This window comes from Diorhabda carinulata, chromosome 3 (genome assembly GCF_026250575.1).
Source record: "Diorhabda carinulata isolate Delta chromosome 3, icDioCari1.1, whole genome shotgun sequence".
In the NCBI taxonomy this organism is placed as follows: Eukaryota; Metazoa; Arthropoda; class Insecta; order Coleoptera; family Chrysomelidae; genus Diorhabda; species Diorhabda carinulata.
In genome coordinates this window covers 24,135,911-24,157,424 of record NC_079462.1, presented here as the reverse complement: position 1 = coordinate 24,157,424, position 21,514 = coordinate 24,135,911, and the positions used below count along the sequence as shown (strand labels likewise).

The 21,514-nt window shown below is 31.6% G+C and overlaps 1 protein-coding gene across 10 annotated transcripts in view; it reads right to left on the bottom strand.

Moving 5' to 3' along the window:
• Nucleotides 1–21,514, bottom strand: part of LOC130892046 (teneurin-m) — a 770,493-nt gene that overhangs the window by 482,854 nt on the left and 266,125 nt on the right. For 3 of the 10 annotated variants that reach the window (XM_057797233.1, XM_057797243.1, XM_057797244.1), the window contains exon 2: nucleotides 8,930–9,008. The exons of the other annotated variants lie outside the window; for them this stretch is intronic. In XM_057797233.1, the coding sequence (XP_057653216.1) occupies nucleotides 8,930–8,954 (25 nt within the window). In that variant the 5' untranslated portion in view covers nucleotides 8,955–9,008. The remainder of the gene's footprint in view (nucleotides 1–8,929; nucleotides 9,009–21,514) is intronic. 10 annotated transcript variants of the gene reach the window in all.

The window sequence follows — 21,514 nt, the reverse complement described above, 5'->3', positions numbered from 1 at the left end:
ATCCTACTTTATCCTCACCCCGAACTATATTTTCAAATACACAATTTTACTCAGCAAGTATAATTAGAATGAAGACTGGTCATGGGAGATATCCCGCCCATCTTGCCAGGCTGAGTATTATACAATCATCAGTCACATTTTTTTCGGATGTCACATTCATAAAACAAACAATTTGTTGCTGTTACTTGTTAAACAAAATTACTTCCTACCTCTAAACCTCACACACCTTTTAAGCATAGATAACCGACAAACTTTAGATCACTCAGAAAATTTTATCAAAAATATTAAAATTGATATTTAAGTTGTATCATTAAAAAATTCTGTAGCTGATGGACTTGCTTCCAAGCCATTTTCTTTCACACACACCCAAATACAATTGATCGCGGAAATTGTCAAAACTAGTTATTCATCTTAGTAAAATCCATTCAATACGAGGCTTGCTACTTACGTTTTGAGATAAAACAACGCTGTGATTAAGTCACATCTAACATTGCTATCTTAAAGTTTGATATTTTTAATAGTGAACGCACTCAGAACGTGTTGTCATACTAGTTTTATTTGAGTAGTTTGCAAATACTTGAAACATTCATCTTGATCAAAAAATTACATCGAGAATATTTTTCTGTGATGATTTACTAGGACTTATGGATTAAACCAACAGGAGTGTGTCGAAATACTCGATTCGACTTTTGGTGATTAAGTACCGCTTCCAGCCAGCGATTTACGAAATCAATCGTGGTCACAGTTCGCTACAGAAGGGTCGACCAAAATCGGCTGTTGTACCAGAAAACATCGATGCTGTGCGTAAATTAATATTGCTAGATCATCATGTGATATACAGTGAGATTTAAGCATACTTGAGCATTAGTTCCACTCACATACATTGAATATTGCATGAGCATTTGGCTGTCAAAATGATTTATTCGCGTTGGATACTGCATAGTTTGATAATCACTCAAAAAAAATCTCGTGTCGATTGGTGTAAAGAAATATTGGAAAAATTCGAAAGCAGTGCTTCAAAAGACGTATTCCATTGAAGTAACGAAGAAAGGTCAATTCTGAATGGTACACTAGCATTTGTTTGTCAGAAGTCGAAAAAATCAGAAGACGAAGCATTCTCCACCACGACAATGCCAGCTCTCACACATCAGTTCTTACAAAAACATTTTTGAGCAGTCAAAACATAGAATTTATGGGTCATCCGCCGTACAGTTCTTGTTTGGCACCCAATGATTTCTTCTAATCCCCGCAGATCAAAAATTGCGAGGCCAAAATTTTCCTAAATCTAAAAAAGTGGTTGACGCGTTCAAATAACATGATTTGGAGGTACATAAATCGAAAAGGAAAAAATGCTTCGACAATTGAGTGTATTAATCTTAATGGAGAATATATTCATTGACATCTCAAAAGGTAAGTAGCAACCCTCGTTATGGATATTATAATGGTTACCTGCTGACGTGCCTCTAAATTTCCACGGAGGTGAAATCTTCTTGTGTTATTTTGCAATTGTTCAATCTCGGCTTTTATGATAGTCGCATTTTATGGTTACTCTGAAATTTACACAAAGTATCCAATTTTATTGTCTTTATACATAGACTATTAATGATACGAGGAATCGATTTATCAAATCTATTTTATGCGGAAACATTTACTTCCGGAGATATCGGAAGTGGCCATTATCTCAGATATCGGTCCATGGATAACTTTGTTCGATAGATCTCATCTAGATCTATTTATGTGTGGAAAGTCATTATGACTGACGCATGCGCAGAAGAGTTTCTGTGAAAAAAGTTGTAAAAGTTATAGATTTAAGTCCAATTACAATATTTGATTGAAGAAAATTATTAGTGTTTACCTTTATTTCACTAACACAACCCAACCTAATCCATCTTAACCTAACCTAACTTTGTCTAGCCTAGCGTAACCTAACATTACCTAGCCTAACCTACCCTAACCTAACCTAACTTAGCCTAACCATATAAAAAATAAATTTATTTAATTGCTCATTTCTTAGACCTTTTTATACGTTTATGTTTCTAAATCGCCTTGATTTTAGGTCTCTTCTGATTTAAAGATAGTTTTTTTTTGAAAACAAGTAAAAATTTAACATTTCGTCTTGTTGTGATCTTTATCAAAATATTTTTATGAAGACCGCAACAGGTCAAAACGTCAAATTTTTACCTGTCTTTGAAGAAGAAAGAAGATACCTAAAATCAAGACGATTTAGAAACATATCACAAATATATGGTATATAGAGAAAAGTCCAATAAGGCTCCCAAAAAGTTATTAATAAAATTTGATTCCTCAATTTCCCCCCTTAGTTCACGTCAATGCATGATTCGCACGCACCACACACAGTATGCATTTTTTTCGAATACTTTCTCTCTACGGTACAGATCTGCGCAGCCAGCAGTTCTCCCACAGTCTTATTCTACAAGTATCCTAAGCACGTGAAAAAAACGTCTGTAGTTGAGAAAATAGTGTTGATTTCAATAAAATTTATTATGTTTTTGTATTGATAGCGTCGAGAATAAGGGTATAAAACATTCCGTTGGAAATCGTAATGGTTGGATGGAGTTTGCGGTTCGTTTCCTCTCCCCAGTCGGATCCCGCAGGATCTCTAGAATTACAGGATTTATGCAGCGGCCTCTGACATGTTTGAATTTATAGCATTAAATAGGTGACATATAAGACTCGATCAAAATGAATCTCGGTTGGTTTTATCGAAGTATGAGAAGATTTATATCATGGTTTCGATTTCTACGACTTTTACTCTCTTTCACTATGTAGTAGTCAGTTGGAAATAATTTATACAAGTCAAATGAGGAAAACTTCAGCCTTTAGATATGGTGAGAATGTTAAAGAACCACTTAATTGGGGTATTGTTCGATAAATCACTTTTAACTACGAGGGAGGAGAATGTTTCACATGATTATTATTTATCATAATTTCTTATATTTTGTGCGTTATTTCAATTCAAAGAGTGTGGTTACTTCAAATTTCTGAAACGGTAGCCCTTTCCTTCCTAATATTTCATGATTTTGTTAACACTTCAAAATTAATTTAATCAAATTTGACAAAATAATAAGAGAATATTTCGTGCGTTATTTCAATTCAAAGAAGGTGATTACTTCAAATTTCTTAAACGGTAGCCCTTTTCCTTTCTAATATTCATGTTCAAAAGTGCTTCACAATAATAATTTCATTATGCTCATAAATTACAGATTAAACTCAAAAAACAGAATTACGTTGAGAAAATATGTTGAACCGAATTAAATGCATGGAATGAGTTTTAAAATTTTCTCAATTGTGCATTAATTTTTTAGGTAGGGAATTTACATAATTTTTAAATAAAAATAGTATCCATTACTATTACATCAGTGATTTAAGATAAATATTCCCCTTCCAAACAATCGTTGGAACTAGAAGTCAAATAAACTATTAAACGTTATTGATAAAATACAGACCCTAAGCACTTAAGTTGAGACAGTTAAGATAATGTGAATAATACATAAATCAAAATCGTGGGAAAAGGAAAAAACTGTGGTGTAATACTATATCGTATAATATATTATCTGGTTTTTGGAAATACTACTACAGCTATTTGGAATTTAAAGTGCGGTTGATTAAAGAACTTATAATAATGAAAGTGAATATTTTTAATTCAAAAAACAGTATTTTAATATCAAATTAGTACTCCAATCATCTTCCCAAACAAGGAAAAAAAGAATACGTATAAAGAATAAATGAAACCAGATTCAACAACTCAAGGAAACTTATACTGGATAGTTGTTTGAGATAAAAGCAGGGCCTACAACGCTTCAGCTGAGCTTATCTTACAGTGTTTAAACGTTGTAGGAAATTTTATATTACGTCACCAACTGAAATCTGTAGCTCCAGATATTTCGAGTTGTATTGTCAATATATTAATACGACTTGAATGTCAAAGGGTGTCTAGTAATATATAATTCCGAAATAGCTTCCATTATATATTCAATCCAGTTGTTTCTAGATGATTCTAATTTTGGAAAATACGAGATTCTCTTGAGATCATATGAATAAAAATTTGAAGGAGCTGAACTTCGTTAAAAATAAGAGAGATTCTCTAAGTCACCTTCTAATGAATAACGGGTATTCATTGAGAATTATTGCTGATATTTACTAAATAATCAAAGTTTGTAGTTTGAACAAAATCTGACTCGGAGGTTGAATGATAAGGAAGGTATCAGAGTAGTTCATTCAACTTACCTAATAACTTAAAATTGGTGATCATGGCAGCAAATGTAGAGTAAAATTACACAGCTAAAAAAATGTAAAAATCTGTCCCAAGACTTGTAGGCTATTTCGATGAACAGAAGTGTATGTTCTGAGAATTTTTATTGCAACAAAGAAACTAGAAAATCACAATTTTCATGTTTGTTAAGGTGAGGAATGATGAGAGCCGAGATTTAATTATTTTCATCCAAAAATAAACTTTTTCCGATAGCGAAAGTTGATTTTCGAATGCTCATTATTCAAAACAAATTTATTATCTTATTGAACGTGGTGAACAAATTGATACAAACAATACTATTTATTTTCATCTTTTCACTTCCGCAAAATCGATCGAGCAAAACCGAAATCGAGGAACACAATCCACGTCACACCTTCCGCCAATAATTCCCATTTGTCTGAGATATTGTGTTAGGACATCACTAATTGAATTCCAGGCATTCTCTCAGATCCATTCTCGTCGAGTCTGAGTGCTCGAGCGAAGTCAACCTGTGTGCCACAGCGGTCACCTCATCATAAGTTTCTGTGCTATGCTGCTGTACTGTTCCACATTTTCTCCTCGTCTGTCTCCGTTTCCAGATTCTCCACTATTTCTCGCATTCGATTGCGGTTTGAGGATGTATATACCAGAATTTAATTGATTACAGAGCTAGGAAGTTTTTGTTTTCGGGTTTCTTAGATCGTATTCTGCTAAAACTGTCTAATTGAATAGTTTTGTGAGTAATGAAAAAATCCTAACGAACATATACGTACACAAAAAAATATATTGAACACTACACTAATACTGATTGAGAAAATTCCGTAAATATTGGTTTTTAATCCTTGTTATATTTCAAAACAACAATAAAGCTAGAATAAGATAAAACATAATTTTAATTTAATGATATATTAATACTATGTCGCTCATATGTAATGGAAAATTTATTTGCTTGTTCAAATTATCAATAATAATAATTGAATGTTTTAGTGCTTATTCTATAGTCTGACATACCCTCAGATAAGTTCTACGGATTCATTCGTACCCTTATAACAAAATTCGAAATCACTACCAAAAGGCAATATAAAAATACACAGAAAGTACTAATTTTTCATAATATATTCAAAGTATACGTACCTCAAATACAATTCAATAATCCAAATAAATAGCAAAGAAATACTCATGATGAGATTATGGTCGATCCATTTTAAAAATAACAGAGAATATTTACCAAACTTCCGGAACCTTTAAGAAGATCGAAAAATTGATCAGATTTAATCATAGATGGTGCAAATGTTTATTAAATAATCATACAAAAAGAAAGCCTCAATATTTGAAGTACAGCCAATAGTATTCTGTAGTTTCAAGCCAATATTCAGCAAACTTTTTGAGGCATAGGTAAAACCATTCCTTGGGCTTAGATACAAACAATTGTCTCATTGTATTTTCAACTCGCAAGAATTTTGCTATGGATCTGAATAAATAGTAATCTGACGATGCAAGATCCGCTAAAGTCTTTGATATTATTCCGCGTAACTTTGGAAGTAATGCCACATACCATTGTTTTGTTGTAAGAAAACTAGCTTTCGGTTGACTAAACCTGGATCATACATTCATTTGTCCACTATATAATTTTACATTGATATTTCGACCATTTGGAATTATTTCTAAGCACACCGAATCTTCATAATTCCACCAGACTCACAACAAGTCTTTCTGATCGAATTGACTTCACTTTGCGATAGATTCTTGTAATTATACTTAGTCTAACCAATGATTTTACATATTCGGATTGTTCAGATAAATTCATTTTTCATAATGGATCTAAAAATACGATTAATTTTTGTCAAGAAGCTGCTCACACACCTTTGCTTGACATTTCGCTTGAATCTCGCTGAATTCGTGTGGCACTATCTGACAATTTTCACAGATCTTACCTAATTATTTTGAATGTCGATATATGGTATACTTAGAAGGTCTAGGTGGGGCCAATAATCGCAATTGGTGGCTCTAGTTTGGTTTTCTATTGCTTCCCTTGTAATCTCAATATCCCATGCAAGTGGATGAACGATCTTCAAGCATCAAATTCCACTATTAAAGCAATTAAACCCACGCTGTTCCGTTCGCTCATTAATTTTATTTCTCCTCAATCATATATTTTCTTTGCTGCTTGAAACTTTCTTTCTTAACAATAGAGAACTGTTAGAGACTAGTTTTAAACAAGTTACGACAAATCAGACGTAGGCATATTCACACATGAAAAACGACATTATTTATTAGACACCCTCTATAAAATGATACATCTTACGAGACTTACTCAGAGTTTGGTGTCAGATAACACCGTTAAAATTGAAACAAACACTTTAAGTTTTGAACAAAGCTCCCTAAAACTAATAATTCTTCCATACTTTGATTCGTTCTTTTCAATTCAATAATAGTAGCGAACAAACTAAAACCAATTCACTTCCAATTGCCATATACAATAAATGTTTGCGAAATCTCTTTCTATATCGAACAAATTCAATATCAGCGTAAACCAACACCAAAACGCTGAAACGCAAGCACACCCGAAATGATGTCATATATCGGTAATTGAAAAAAACATTGCAAATGTGTCATTGGTAATAGATGTAATAAAATCTCGTTCAATGGAATCGATAGAAAACAGTGATTCGAAACTGAATTTCCATACCATTTCCTCGTTTATAGACATTATTTGCATCGTTCCCTATCGTTGTATGCACTTAAGTATATTTTTCACACAAAAATTGATGAAGCTATAAAATAAGTATAGTGATGATGTTTATAGATGGGCTTGACATTATAAAATCATACAAGGTGATGGGGGATAATACATATTTTATAAAGCTTATAGTTTCTATTAATTAATTATGTCCCCACCCAACTCAAGTGTCCTACGATGATTTTGTTATGAAAAAATGTATCTTTGTTAATTTATATGTTCTATTTCTCAAGAATGCACCTAGTTCCACATCTTCTCTAATGATTCTGCCTACGTGTTCATATTCAGATAGTCTAAAATATTTTTCCATTTTCCATTTCCTTCACTTCTATAATCCATATAGTTTATAATTTTCTTATAACAAACGACTGATTCTAATTGCTTCTTTGTATCCTATTAATGTAAATTTCCTTCCTTCACCATCTTATCTATTACCAAATACTTCACTCTTTCGTATGTAGTTTTTCTTTTGACTACACAAGAAGAGTTTGAGCTAGGAATTATACAAGAATTATAAATAATTGATAATTACTTTGGGTTACTGAAACCAGCCTGTATTTTATCTATATAAAACAGACTACTTCCAAGGTGAACACACTGCTTAATTATCGTCTCCAGAGACTGAGGTAAACAATTTACCTTCAGTGTGATCAGCATGAATATCATCATCGATTCCAAAAATTCTGACTTAGACGGCTTCCAAAAGTGTTATTTGGGAATACAAACATTTCAATTCACCTCCCAAATTTTATATTCCTCATTATTTAGTTTGAGAATAGAGTACATGAAATAGTACTCTTGATTACGTAATCAATAACATTGCAATGAAAATTGTAATTTATTTTATATGAAAGAGTGTAGTTTTTTAGTTTTTGTCGTAGTTATTGCTTAGTTTCATGTTTTCCCTCTTTCGATATCTATGCTTTCTCTTGATTGTTTTTATAGGTCTACCTCTTTTTGGTTTGTTAGTTGTCTTATTTGTTATTCTAGCCAAGTGTTGTTTTGTTGTGTTCCACTGTTTCAGCTATTGCTTTAATGTTCAATTCTTGTGATACAGTTTCGTTTCTTATTCTCTCTTTACATGTTATTTTTTTACTCTCCATAAAACTTTATGTCCATTTCTTAAATTCTACTTTGTGTTCTTCTATATGTTAATATTAAACCGGTACATTGTGTTGTAAACCGTCATTTTAGTTTCCCTGCTGATTTCTTTTTTGCCTATGAGTGCATCTCACAATTGATGCACCAGATATTCTTCCATTTATTTCCGTGTCGTTTCTGTGTATTTGCACGCCTAAATATTTTATCACTTCGACGTGTTTCATTTTTCGGCTTCTATCATTATTTGCAAACGCTCCATTTTTGGAACAAAAATAATCATGATGTCACCATTACTAAGAAACAAAAATTTCTCGTTATACTATAACGCTAGTGGAGTGATAGGCTCAAGACTGACAAAATTTAGTTTAAAATGATATTTTAGTTGAAAAAGTGGAGTAATGAGTCTTCACCCGCAGACAAAGAGTTCAGTTTCCTGACTATTAAAGTGCAAATCAAATTAATTGGTAGTTTAATAAATTGTTCGTACAACGTTCATTATGGTATCGGTAGCATACCGTTGATCATAATTAAAACAATGATAAAATGTGGATTAAAATAACAAGTACAAAACATCAGGTACTAAGTACTTTCCACTGCCTTTTCCATTTTTATCAAAAATTCTAGTGTTGATTCATGTATCAACACAAAATATTTACTTGTCAATAAGGATATAATGTTAGGATTACTGTCCATTTTGAAATAGTTGATTTCCTCCGCACACAACGTCATAATATCAATATGTTACACATTGGCGAATACATCTTTCAATATGGTTTTATCTCAAGAAAATCTATTAAATGAGTCCATGCAAATATTAAAAAGAAAATAATACGAACCTTGAGAGTAAGTGCTCATTGCCATCCCAGGACATATGTCGGAAAGTTTTTAATGATCTACCGAAGGACACGGACTCACCTGAAATGACAAACTCATATTACAATAAAAAATAAACTAATTCCTTCAATTCTGAAGAACAAACATTCTTCCAAATCTATCAAAAACTTGACTTGATTTTCTCGGAATAACAATGATTATTCATTAAATATTTTATGACTGAACAAAGCTAAGACTCTGAAAAATTATTATCTCAAGTACAGAGCACACAGTGCAGGGCTGAATAGTTCGTAATCTGTAAGAAAAATGGCTATCGAGCAGGAATAAATTATGATTTATTGATGTACACCAATTACGTCACGTTTCCGTTCCATCAATAGAAGACGATCCACGTGTAGGAGCTTCCGTTACCTGATGTTCTATTAAAGTACGTTCTTTGACTTTGACGGGAGCCTAATCACGCGTTTTCTGGTGAGTTATATATCGGCAAAGAGACCGTCCGTAAAATGTTACACGAGATATCCACCCATCGTTTATCGTAACTTTGTTTTTGACCAACAAACAGTGAATGGATAGTTCTATGTTAGCTTTTTAGAGGAGCTGGTGGTATGCTTTTTTCGTTAAGAAGCCGAACTTACCATTGACAAGCTGGATCTTGCATCACGACCATTTTTTATTTTCTAAGATGAAGTCATTCTTCAAAGTAACACATCTATTGAAGTTCAGAGAAGATTTAGAAATGATTCCAATTTGTTTTTCAAGGTATTTTAAATCGTGGAATAAACGTTGAAACCGTTGTGTAGAGTTAAATCAATACTAACTATTGTGAAGTGATTTCAAATTAGCACACTTCAAATTGAAAACAACACTTATATTAGAGAAAGAAAACGATACTTGTGATATGTGAAGCAGGTGAGAACATAACGATATTAGAGGAATGAAATGTAAATGAGTTTTTCACTCAGCTTCACTCAGATATTTTAAAGAAATAAATTTGAATTATATATACATTAGTGGAAAACTGACGCATTACTCTCATTTTCTACCAACAGATTCAAAGGAGGAGAGATGAATATTGAATTACGGGTCTGTAAAGCGGTTGCCTTTCCGCAAAATTAGAGAAAAGTTATGAAATTCGGCCTATACACGAAACTGGAACAGAAATATGGAACGTGAGAAGAGTGAAAGGGATAGGAGTTTTAGGACTACGTTGTACCTAAATAAATTATATCGTCAGTGAATGTAATTCATTCTGACACTGACAGCATAGATAATGTGGGTCTGAATGAAACCCAATGAACGCGACAGCATGGTGCGGCAGCAGTAGGATATCAGCTATTGTGTGTCATTAACACTGGATACCAAGCATTTTTTAATTTTGCGGTTTTAATATCAAACAGAGTCGCTCCAAATTTCGGAATTTGTTTGCTTCTATTTTTTATACGATGTGAATGATTAGCAATAATATTATTTTGTCGGGTATTTTATATTACTCAACACTTCACTTCTTACGATATTGTATGTGGGAGTTAGGTAGCGATAATTGATTTAATTGTGACGAGTTTTGAATTCTATTGACTGCACATTAGAAAACGTTATAAAGAAAGATATAAATCATGAATATCTTTTGGAATTGACAATTCAAAAAAAAGTTATTGTATTCCTTTACTATTATCATGATTCTTTCGTAGGATTCAAACCACACTAATATTTTTATTGTTGTGAAAATAATTATATTTTTAGTCCGGTCAATATAGACAATTGAATTAACCAAAATTCCCAGAGAGCCAAATATTGGTAGAGATTTGACGTTTACTATAACAAATGAAGTTTTAAAAATCCCTATCGATCCTAGGTGTGCTATAAAAACTATTCGAGATCAAAGGTCAAAATTTAAGGTTTTTTGGATTTCCTTTAAGACGTTATGTTTAACCAAAAAAAAACTTCAAACCAAAGCTGTATATCTTGAAATTTTCTACAAAAATAGTCCCCATATTTTTTTGCTAAGAGTTACCATTTCTGAGAAATCGCCATTCCAAGTATCACATTATATTTGATATGCACATATATTATACTATCTTAAAAACATTTATTCAACTGAATCCCCTCTACTCTTATAACTCGAAAAACAACTATTTTACGTACGTCACGTTCGTACACCTATTTCTTTTAGTGCTAAAGGTTCAGTTCAAGTGAATATAAGTACTTAGTACAAGCATCTATCATTAAGGTTATTTGTACTATTTTATAGTAGGTGAAATTAGCTAAAAATCGTTCTGATGATGTTCCAAAGGCTGTTCTTGAACGTATTAATTTTGATTTCTTCTTGCGGTTTATGAAACTTTAAAAAAATTACTTGCATTGATAGTAAGTGTTTTATTCGGCTTTATTTATTTGAAAGCACCGTCAAAGATAAAACCTTTATATTGTTATTATAGCATACTCTAAATAATATGATCATGATGTTGCTAAAAATTAAGATGAAGGAATAACTGCTTTTGGTTATAACATTTATAATACCATTGAGTATATGTGAGTTCTGGTGCAGTTCATAAATTGATTCCTTAATTTGATTCCATATAACTCCAGCACTTTCATTATTATTCAAGGAAATATTTGCATATCTCTGAAATAAGATCTGGACTATTTGATGCCTATGAAATAGGTGTAACCAATCCAAAGATAATATTAACCTTTTAAATGTTCTTCCAGAACTTAGTGCGGAAACTCTTAGTTTTGTTGTCAAATTATTTTCCACAGTCATTCAGTATTAGCTAAGCTACCTCTGGCATTGATTTATTGTGTTGATTGAAACCACAATATGTAACATATTCAAAATATTTTTAACGATAAAATAATTTGACAGATAATTGATTAATTAAAATATGATGGTGTCATTTAATAAGATTTTTCTCGGTATATACGTTTGTGGGCTAGTTCCACTACACGTAAGTTATACATAATTCAACAGCGACAAATGTAATTCTTCCAGTGAAACAAATAAAAACTTTAATACCCATGTAAATTGTACTAGACTATCAGAAAGTTCCATACCCGTTTTCGTTTATTTCTACTTTACACCAGCAAACGTTTCGCAATCAAACATCAATGAAAACGAAAAGTGATTTCCCTTGCGATTGTTCTGCTAGGAAAAGAACTTCGATGTGTTCAGAATTTGAAATAAACGTTTATTTGTATTAGCGATAGCTGGAGATCAACAATGCATTAAGTATTATAGAATAAAGAGAATTTGAAGTGAGTCTGGGTTTTAAGAACTATGTAAAAAATTCCAGCTCGAATCTTAATATTCTTTGAAATGGGAATTTATATATTTTCAATTTTCTATATAGTTAAAGATTGAGTGTACAAATAACATTTAGAATAGGCCAATTTATGTGATTATACAGAACATGTTTGTATGATATTAAGATGTTTTCATTCTATTAGTATTTGATAAATCTAATGCATATACATTCATTTTTTGTTTTTAATCTGCGCAAGTTTTCAGGACAACTAGTGAGTGCTTATCATATAAACAAAGCTCTAAAGAAAAAATCAATTCTACATCGAACCCATCCAAAATTAACTGTATTGAAAATTCCTGACTTTAAGAACATCTCTTTCTCGCGGTTTACCAGTTAAATTCGAATTGTCGTTTATGTGAAACATTACGAACCAAAATAGGTAGACAAGGCTGTCTATACTACGAATCTCTCTATAATTAGAAGCGTTTTCTTTATATTTTTTAAGAAATCCATTTATTTTTAAGCACCACATTTATAGCTACATAACAAAACGACGCATTCGTTAGAACTCATAGGCGTCAAATACTCAAGTGATCAGATTGATTACAAGTATACGTACATTTTGAGATAAATTCGAACTTGGACCACCGTTGTACTAGCTGTTGTTGTGGAACTGATTAGTTTGACATATATTTCAATCCTGATGTATTTGATTTACTCTTAGTTACTTAGTTACTTTGGTTGTATTTATACAAGTTTTTGCAAGTTATGAGTTTTAATAGGTGATCGAAATAATATAAATCACAACAAAGTTCATGTTACTCAAATTGCTATCTACTGAGTACTGAGGACAAAAAATGTCTTGTGTCTATAAATAGAAATTGGTTAAAAGTAGAAGGAAACATCTGCTCTAAGCATCCAAATTTTGAAACACGTGAAGATTGTCTTCAAATTCTAAAAAAAAATGGAATTGTCTTCAGCAAAAATTGTGAAGGAAATGGAAGTTATACTGTTTGATTTATATTGCATAAAACAGTGAGTGAAAATATGATGTCCTAGACTCGCTACCTACAAGAACGCTATAAGCATCTACTTTAGTTCACTGGACGCAGACTTCGTACAGATTTTGTACAAAAATGATTACGCAAATATTTTGGCAGTAAAATCATTTTGCTATCTCAACAAATCTCCTATTTTACGCCTATCAGAATTAGAAAATAGTCCTCGTTATATTTTTTACCGCATCTCATGGCGTGATAGAGTCATCGAAAGAAAACCTACATCACGAAGTACTAATTTTTTACCAAAAATAATAGAATAAAAATTTTATGAAGGAAACTTTAATTTTATAATAGGGGACTCGATATATACAGTGAATTTTTCTCTGCATCTAAAAATGCATTAGCGAGAAAATTACAGAAAAATATGTGAGAAAGCTTGGCATGCAAAATATAGTCAATAAACAAACTGGCGGTGTATAAGGTTATACTTATACCAATTTGGACATAGGACATCCAGCTGGGGGAGACTGCAAGCAATTCCAGTCTAGAAATACTGCAGTGGTTTCAAAATGCACATTTATAGAGAAAGATCTTCAAGTACCTTCAGTAAAGAACGTGATAAAAAGTTCCAGCAGGAGGTACAGTAGTCGTATAAGTGCACATCCTAATATTCTCGGAAAAGGACTGTTTGAGAGTAGTGGTGAAGGGCGCAGACTAAAAAGCTTTAAACCTGATGATTTGGTGAACACGTTTATATGAGGTGAATCAAAATGTATAGGGTTTATTAATTGTTATTTCTATTGTATTGGTAAGTTGGAGTGTCCTTAGATATAGTACATTATCATATACCTTAAAGGGGTACCTTCACTGGAAGATACTCCTACATGTCTATTAGAACCAACTGAATTACTTAATAACCCACTTTGGTTAGATTGCAATTATAACTGGAGTAGATATTAACTCAATCAAAAGATCAGTATAGTTCAATAATTCAGTAGAAACCATGAACTATAATAATTCTGATAGTATTATATTTTAAAGAGAAAATAATGTATGCAATTCAATCTAGATAGGCAGATAGCCCAAAAGATTGGCGTGGTGAAAATCCGAAGAAATGAAATTGAAAGGGAAATACTCATGAAAAAAAATTTTTTGTGGCTGTAATCTCCACTCATAATTATATGATGTTTTTCTGCATTATAATAAGATTATTCAAATCAACCTACACAAACGTTTAAACCTTATGATTGTATTATGTAATGACAATGACAATTCGAGCATATTTTCCAATTCTTATCTATCTATCTATAACATTTATATTTCTAAAAATGTATATAACTTATTCGATTCCACTAAAAACGGAATATTCTCGGTTGCTGTCTCTTTCAAATACTTTTATAACATTTTACCAAATAATATCAATTCTAAGCTGGAAGTTACACATCAGCTCAACTAAAGTATCGAATCCATTTCACAAAATATCACCATCACAATTCAATGAATTCTAGCTTTAATAAAAGTTTTACATAAAGAGTTGAAACGTTACTATCAACCCAAACTTTTCAATCGACCTAAAAGTATATGAATAGGAACATCTACACTAAAGTGAAGTTGTGAAAATGCTGCTAAAAGAGAGAAAAAACTTCAAATACAGTCAGAGGTTACGATTTTTCGTTTAACATATTCGAGAGATCAGTCATTTCACTAAGAGCATAAACGAAAAACAAAATTTTTTGATGATTAAAAGAATGTAAAAGAAAGTTTTTCAACAAGTTTAGGATTCTATTTGATTTATAGATCTCTTATAGATCGAGAGTACATTTGTAACAATATTTCAAATTTTCAAAGATGTTTATGTTGATTATATTTCTGAAAATACTGATCTGTAATTGTTTCAGACTTGTTTTACTGTGGACTCAACTACATTTTTCCTGCTTCCAGTACTGTATGACCCAGAAAAGTTTTACAAAAACCTCTTTGAAACTTTAGCTCAACGCTCCTATATTTTGACGTGGATGATTTTTTAAACATATGTTTTCCATCAATATTCGAACAAGTTGGGTGCCAGGTATTTCCAATACTGTCTGACCAAGCAAAATTCGGATTTTTTCCTACAAACATATAACCTCCATTAACACTTCTCTATAATTTAAACCTAATTCTTTATTATTTTGATGTTGATGATTTTTTAATTTTTTAAACATCATATGTTTTTCATCAATATTCGACCAAGTTTGGCACCACGTATTTCCAATATTGTGTGAACCAGCAAAGTCCTGATTTTCTACATATATCTAGTCTTCACAAACACCACTCTAGAATTTCTTAGTTATTTTGGGGTGCTCTTCTCACAAATATTGATCATTATCACATTAATAATCTCTTCGATTGCTTTCCATTTACCAAAGGATACCGGAAAGTGAATTTTCTTTTTTGAATAAAATTCCAACGATTATATCTCAAGTTTTTATTCTCAATCAAAATAACCTTCTTTATCAACAGTTTACCATCTAGTGCGTTTTTAATGCTAGACCAATTAAAATCGATTGAATCTTGAGTCAAATATTTTGGACATCAATCACTTTTTTGGCACGAAGAAAATGTTATAGGAATCGTAAACAATGGAATGGTTTGTGAACCAGGCTTTGCAATATTTCACGTGATTCATTTATAGAAAGCCATCCCCTTTTTTGATTTAGATTATCATAAAGAACCCTCTTTTTCTCTCTATAGTGATAAAGCAACCAAAAAAAAATTTTGTCTGCTGCTGCTGAAACAATAACATGTGTTCTATGTGAAAAATCGGTATGCTTTGTTCTTTTCGTACAAATTATTGTGGATCCGAAATCCTTCTTCCCTTCTTTGCTCAATTTGTCGCAAATATTCTTGGATTGGAAACGAATGTTAATTAGTGGTATATGAGTGTTTCTAGATTGTCTGACATGTATTTTTTTCGCCTCTGTCTCAGATCTGAATTACCTTTGGTATTTACGACCGACTAGTACTTGGATAACCATCGAAAATGTTTTTGGTCACATATGTTATTTTATTATCCTTGTAGCATTAAATGCCGAATATACTCTTCTGATATTTGTGTGGCCATTTAAACTCAAATTGCAAAACCGATTGTATAGATGTTAACAAATAACTATAACTCTAAAATTTGTTTGACATGGTTCCCAATTACGTGATTACTTGACAAATGAAGCTTCTTCCTTCTTTTCTCTATTTGCAAAATCCTCCCTATATTTTATCACAAGAGATGTTTCCACAAGCAGAAACAAACAAGAACCAGATATTTGTTTGTCAAGCTCACTATTAATTTTCTTTTTACTACCAAACACAGCAAAAAAGTTATATTTTGATAATAACTTGGAGGAAATTATGGTGTTAAATTGCAGTATAAGCTTCTGATTGAATAACAGAAAAAAATTTGCTTTCTAATAAAAGGAACTTGTGTTATAAACTCCAGAAACCAGTTAATGTTTATGGACTTCGAACACATTTCTCAAATACTCCAATTTAATTAATTTCTGAAAGTTTGTGATTTAGATTGTCGTCAAATTTTGTTTGTTAACTCCGCTTCACTTAATATTTCAGAAAGAGAGAACTTCCAAAACTCGGCGGATTCAATTATTATATCTGAAAAATTATCAGGTATGCACGAGAAAGGCTTCGTTTCTAATTAACTGAATATCATTGGATTTTTTTAAGAAGATATGTAGGCGAATATTATCATTGTGCAAATATTATCACTATTTATTTGCACATTAAAAAATCACGTTTTTCTTCACAAGAAAACTAAGATATTCATACAAATTATACATCATACAGATTAGCTACCACAACACAATTTTGGGAGAAAGGCAATTTTTGGTTGCCTCTATTGTTTTTAATGTAAACATCCAATTAAAACGTAGAGAATACCTAGATACCTAGCACGGTAGTCCCTACCACTACAAAACATTTCATTAGGTTCGTACCAATCCATCAAAGAACCTTCCTTGGTACGGTGACGGATTCTGCGCAATAAAGATTAGGTATTCCAACAGTTACCGTTATACGATTCTGTTTTGCCTTCCAATCGACTTAGGTATCGTTTGTGAACCGTTTTCGAGATAGTCCTTCTGATACTTAGCTAATAGCAAGTACTGTTACACGAACTATGCATAGTTGAATATTTCGTGATAATATCTTTAAACGCTTACAATAACCGTTCCTAGAACGGACCAGTTTGCAGGCTGGTACACTTCTATTTACATCAAATGTAGTAAAAATATCATCCATGTACATTATATACCACGTCTAGTTTAATAAGCATTCAACTCTTCAAAAGTATAGGCGGACAGAAAAAAAGTATTTCCAGGCAAGTCTTCAACCATAAGCATAAGTTAATTTGGGATTTAAATCTCGTTGGAGAAGATTTTCCTTCTATAACTCTTTACTGTAGAACAAAACATAAAATAAATTTTAGTTTACTTAAGGTATGTGAAGAAAATAACTTCAAATTAAAAAAAAATGCCAAGATAGGTTAAGACTTGTAGTTTCAAACTTATATCTCATCCTCTGGCGTCAAGAAACTCCAATGAGAAACATGGAACGGTAAGAGGTTTCCAGTAATACATAATTTTGAAACCTTGGCCTTCGCGCATCCAATGCGAATATACGTCCGACCAATAACGGTAGTTTTGCGTGTTTACTTCTCCATTTAATTTAAACGTAGCCTCGTCCGAAAACACAATATTTTTCACATTTTCATTCTCAAGGCACATAGCTTGTAAACGTTCGCAGAACTCGAGACGTCTGTTATAATCGTCTTCATAAAGTTCTTGAAGGACTTGCATTTTGTAAGGGTGGTATTTGCTTTTATGTAATGTTTTGATCACTGCTGTTTTACTAACATTTAATTCTGAGGCCAGTTCTCTAGTTGTAACATGCGGCCGTTCTTGGACACTTAATAAAACATCCAATTGTGTTTCTTCTGAGAAAGATGGTCTACCAGACTTTGGAGCATCTCTTACATGACCAATTTCTCGAAATTTTTTTTCAATCTTACTTACTGTTGATTGCGAAATTGGAGTCCGATCGGGATATTTTTGGTTAAATAACTCGCATACTTCCTGTTGCGTTCTGGTTCTATTCCCATAGCCAATCATGATTAAAACTTCTATCCTTTGCGTCTCAGTAAGCCGCATCTTGATAATAAAATTAATTATAAAAATGTTTTTTCAAAAAGAAAAAACTATTGCGACCATGCAAAAAGATACTTTGATAGATATTTAGAAATCGAAAAACACTTTAGGCAATATCGAATTAAAAGCAAAATGAAATAAAGTCCTGTTTTGTGTCAAAAAGTCATAGCCTACTTATAATTTAATAGTAAATTGTTCATTCCTCTAATTTCAAAACGGTTAAAGTTAGGTATAGGGAGTGTTACATGAAAAATGCTTAGAATTTTACAAGGAATCCGAAAATGTAAAAAAAATTGGGGGTGTCTATTTAAAAAAACAAAGTTGCTACCTGCCCAGCTTTTTTGAGAGCACCCTGTATATTAATTTTTTATTCAAAAAAATCCTCGTCGAAAAATAAAATTGACGTGTCCGAGGGTTTTTGAAAATATCTCTTGGATTAGAAATTATTGAATTTATTCCATACTTTACGACTGCACTGTATATCAAGTACCTTGCTTTAATTGTGACGCTACATAGGGCAGATATCTCAGTATTTAGAAAATAGACTAGAAGGTCATTAATACCAAAACAAATGCATTAACAAACCATGAAGTATCAAAAAAACATAAATTCAATTATAGAGACTCTAAAATTCTTGGACAGAACCTAATACACGAAAAAGAGAATATTTAGAAATTGATCACATTCATAAGACCGAAAAAGCTACAAATGATAAAAAACCTAAATAGTGTAACTAAAATTTATAGCCCTTTTTGTATTTTGTAAATTCTAATAAAACTACAAATAATTTGTTTGACTAAGTACTGCTACCTTTTTGAGATGTAAGAACAAAGGAAAAATAAATTTCAAATTTGATTTTCTTTTTCTTTTGATATTCGTGATCTATTGATTGATATAAATACGCAAATTGTCATTCAGTCAATATCATATTTTGATAAAGACTTAAATAAAAGTCGAAACGTCAATTTTTATATGTCTTTCAAAAAAAACTAATTTTAAAATAGAAGAGACCTAAAATCCAGAACATTTAGAAGCATCGTTATACTTTACAAAAAACAACTTATCTTAAAACTTAGGCAGTTGTGTTTTTGGAGAGCAATTTATGACACTGACTCCATCACCGAAATTAGATTTCGTTAAGATTACTTGGTGGATTTTCTAGCAACAAAGTAATAAGCTCATGCCTTTAGTACGGGAAGCCCATGTCAAAAGAGACCTGTAATAGGATTCATAATATTTGAAAGCTTATGGTGCTTTGTGTAAGCTATTCCGAGTGTTTGCTATTGCGGGCTATTAGAGATATCAAGAAAAAGGTCGATAAACCTCACGCTCTCTAGAGGGGAGGTTAATTAATTTTTTCGGAGAATTATTCAGGAAACTAGCTATTTCTTCTTCAGACAACGGCACACCACCTTTTGGAATTATAAAAAAATATATAAACATTAAAATTAGAAAAAGTAATCATATTTAAATTAGACGCAAATCATATGCCAAAGGGAATCTTATGTTTCGTATATATCTGGCAGTTACAAGTTATTACTTTCCCTAGCATGCATTTGATACTGTAACGTGTTTCGTATTTATTCTCACAGAATTTCGTTTTTTCATTCTTTTTCTTCACGATCACTACTGGAAACACTCATGGACTAGTAGATGGTTCTATCACTTTTTCCTCTTCCATATCTCGAATTATTCTTTCAGCTTTCTCTCTCTTTGCTCTTGGAAGTCTGCGAGCTGATTGTCTGATCGGCTTGGTATCACCAGTGATGTTCTAATAGCCTTATCTCCTTTTGGTACAAATATGTCTCGATACTGCAAGAGAAATTTTCTCATTCTTCTTTTGTCAGCTCGATTAAAGGATTGACCAGCTACTGATATCATCTGTTCGAATCCCCAAAAAGGGACTGTGGTGCGCTATTTATTATTTGGCACTTGGGGTTAAAGTCATTTATACATTTTGTAACCTATAGATTTTACTTCCTCAAACATCATTTCAATACATTCCACCCCAAGTTCCATTATTTCATATGACTAAGTGGAAATTTTCCCAGCTTTGCATAGATAATGTAGAATAAATAACAATAAAAATACAAAAATAACGATAAAACAAAATAAAATAAAATAGTATGAAAAGAGATAAAGATTTGGTAATGTAAAATGAGTGATATAATTAGTAAATCTTATATGAACTAATTGAAAATATGAAACTAGAGTTAACTAAGAAGATCGGTCTGTTTACGCTCTGTTTTATTTTTTGAACTACAAAAAACCATGAAAAATTCTGATATTTGGTCGATGAGAGCTAACACAAAGTGATATATAACGTTATAAAAGTATTTGAATTTTTTATGTAAATCAAGCCACTAGCCATCCCGTATTGACTGTTAAGAATGGAAGTAAAAAGTTTTGTAACCGCCCTATTTTCAGAAAAAAAAAACATTGCGAAAACAGTCGCTGAAAAATAGATTTATTCGAATGCTTTCAGAGTAGTTTTAAATGTGATGATGCTCAAAGGAAGGAAAATAAAACGGAAACGTTTGAGTTGAATTTAAGGATAAAAACAAATGCAGGATAATCGTAGTGTCTGAAAAACCTAATAATAAGAAATAATTCAATGGCAATCCAAAAAACTGTATAAAAATTCTTTTTTATAATACTAAACCTATCATGACATATACTATGAGGCTCGCCCCTAATGCTTATTACACTATTTTAAGTGAGGACAATATTTAATTCATTAATTCGTTAAAAACATATTCTATGATTAAAATGGCGTGAGGCGCGATTTACAGTGTCAATTTTGTCAAATCTGTTCAAACTGATCATGACAGTCCAATATTTCCGCACAAACTTTTTAGACACCCTCGCGCCAGATAGGCGTCACGTCATTGATTTTGTCTAAACTGTAGTTGTGATAAGTACTTGTGATAATACAAACGAAAATTTGTAAAAAATTTTAAATTTATTGTATGCTTTTAATAAAATTAATAATGTAATGTAAATTTTTGTAATAAACAGTTATATTCTTTTAAACTTGTTTATAACCAACAAATTAGTAAGGAATAATAAAATTCTTTTAAATAGACATTATTGTAACAGAAAATAACACTTTTTAGTCTTTACTCACTTAATAAAAAATATAATAATAA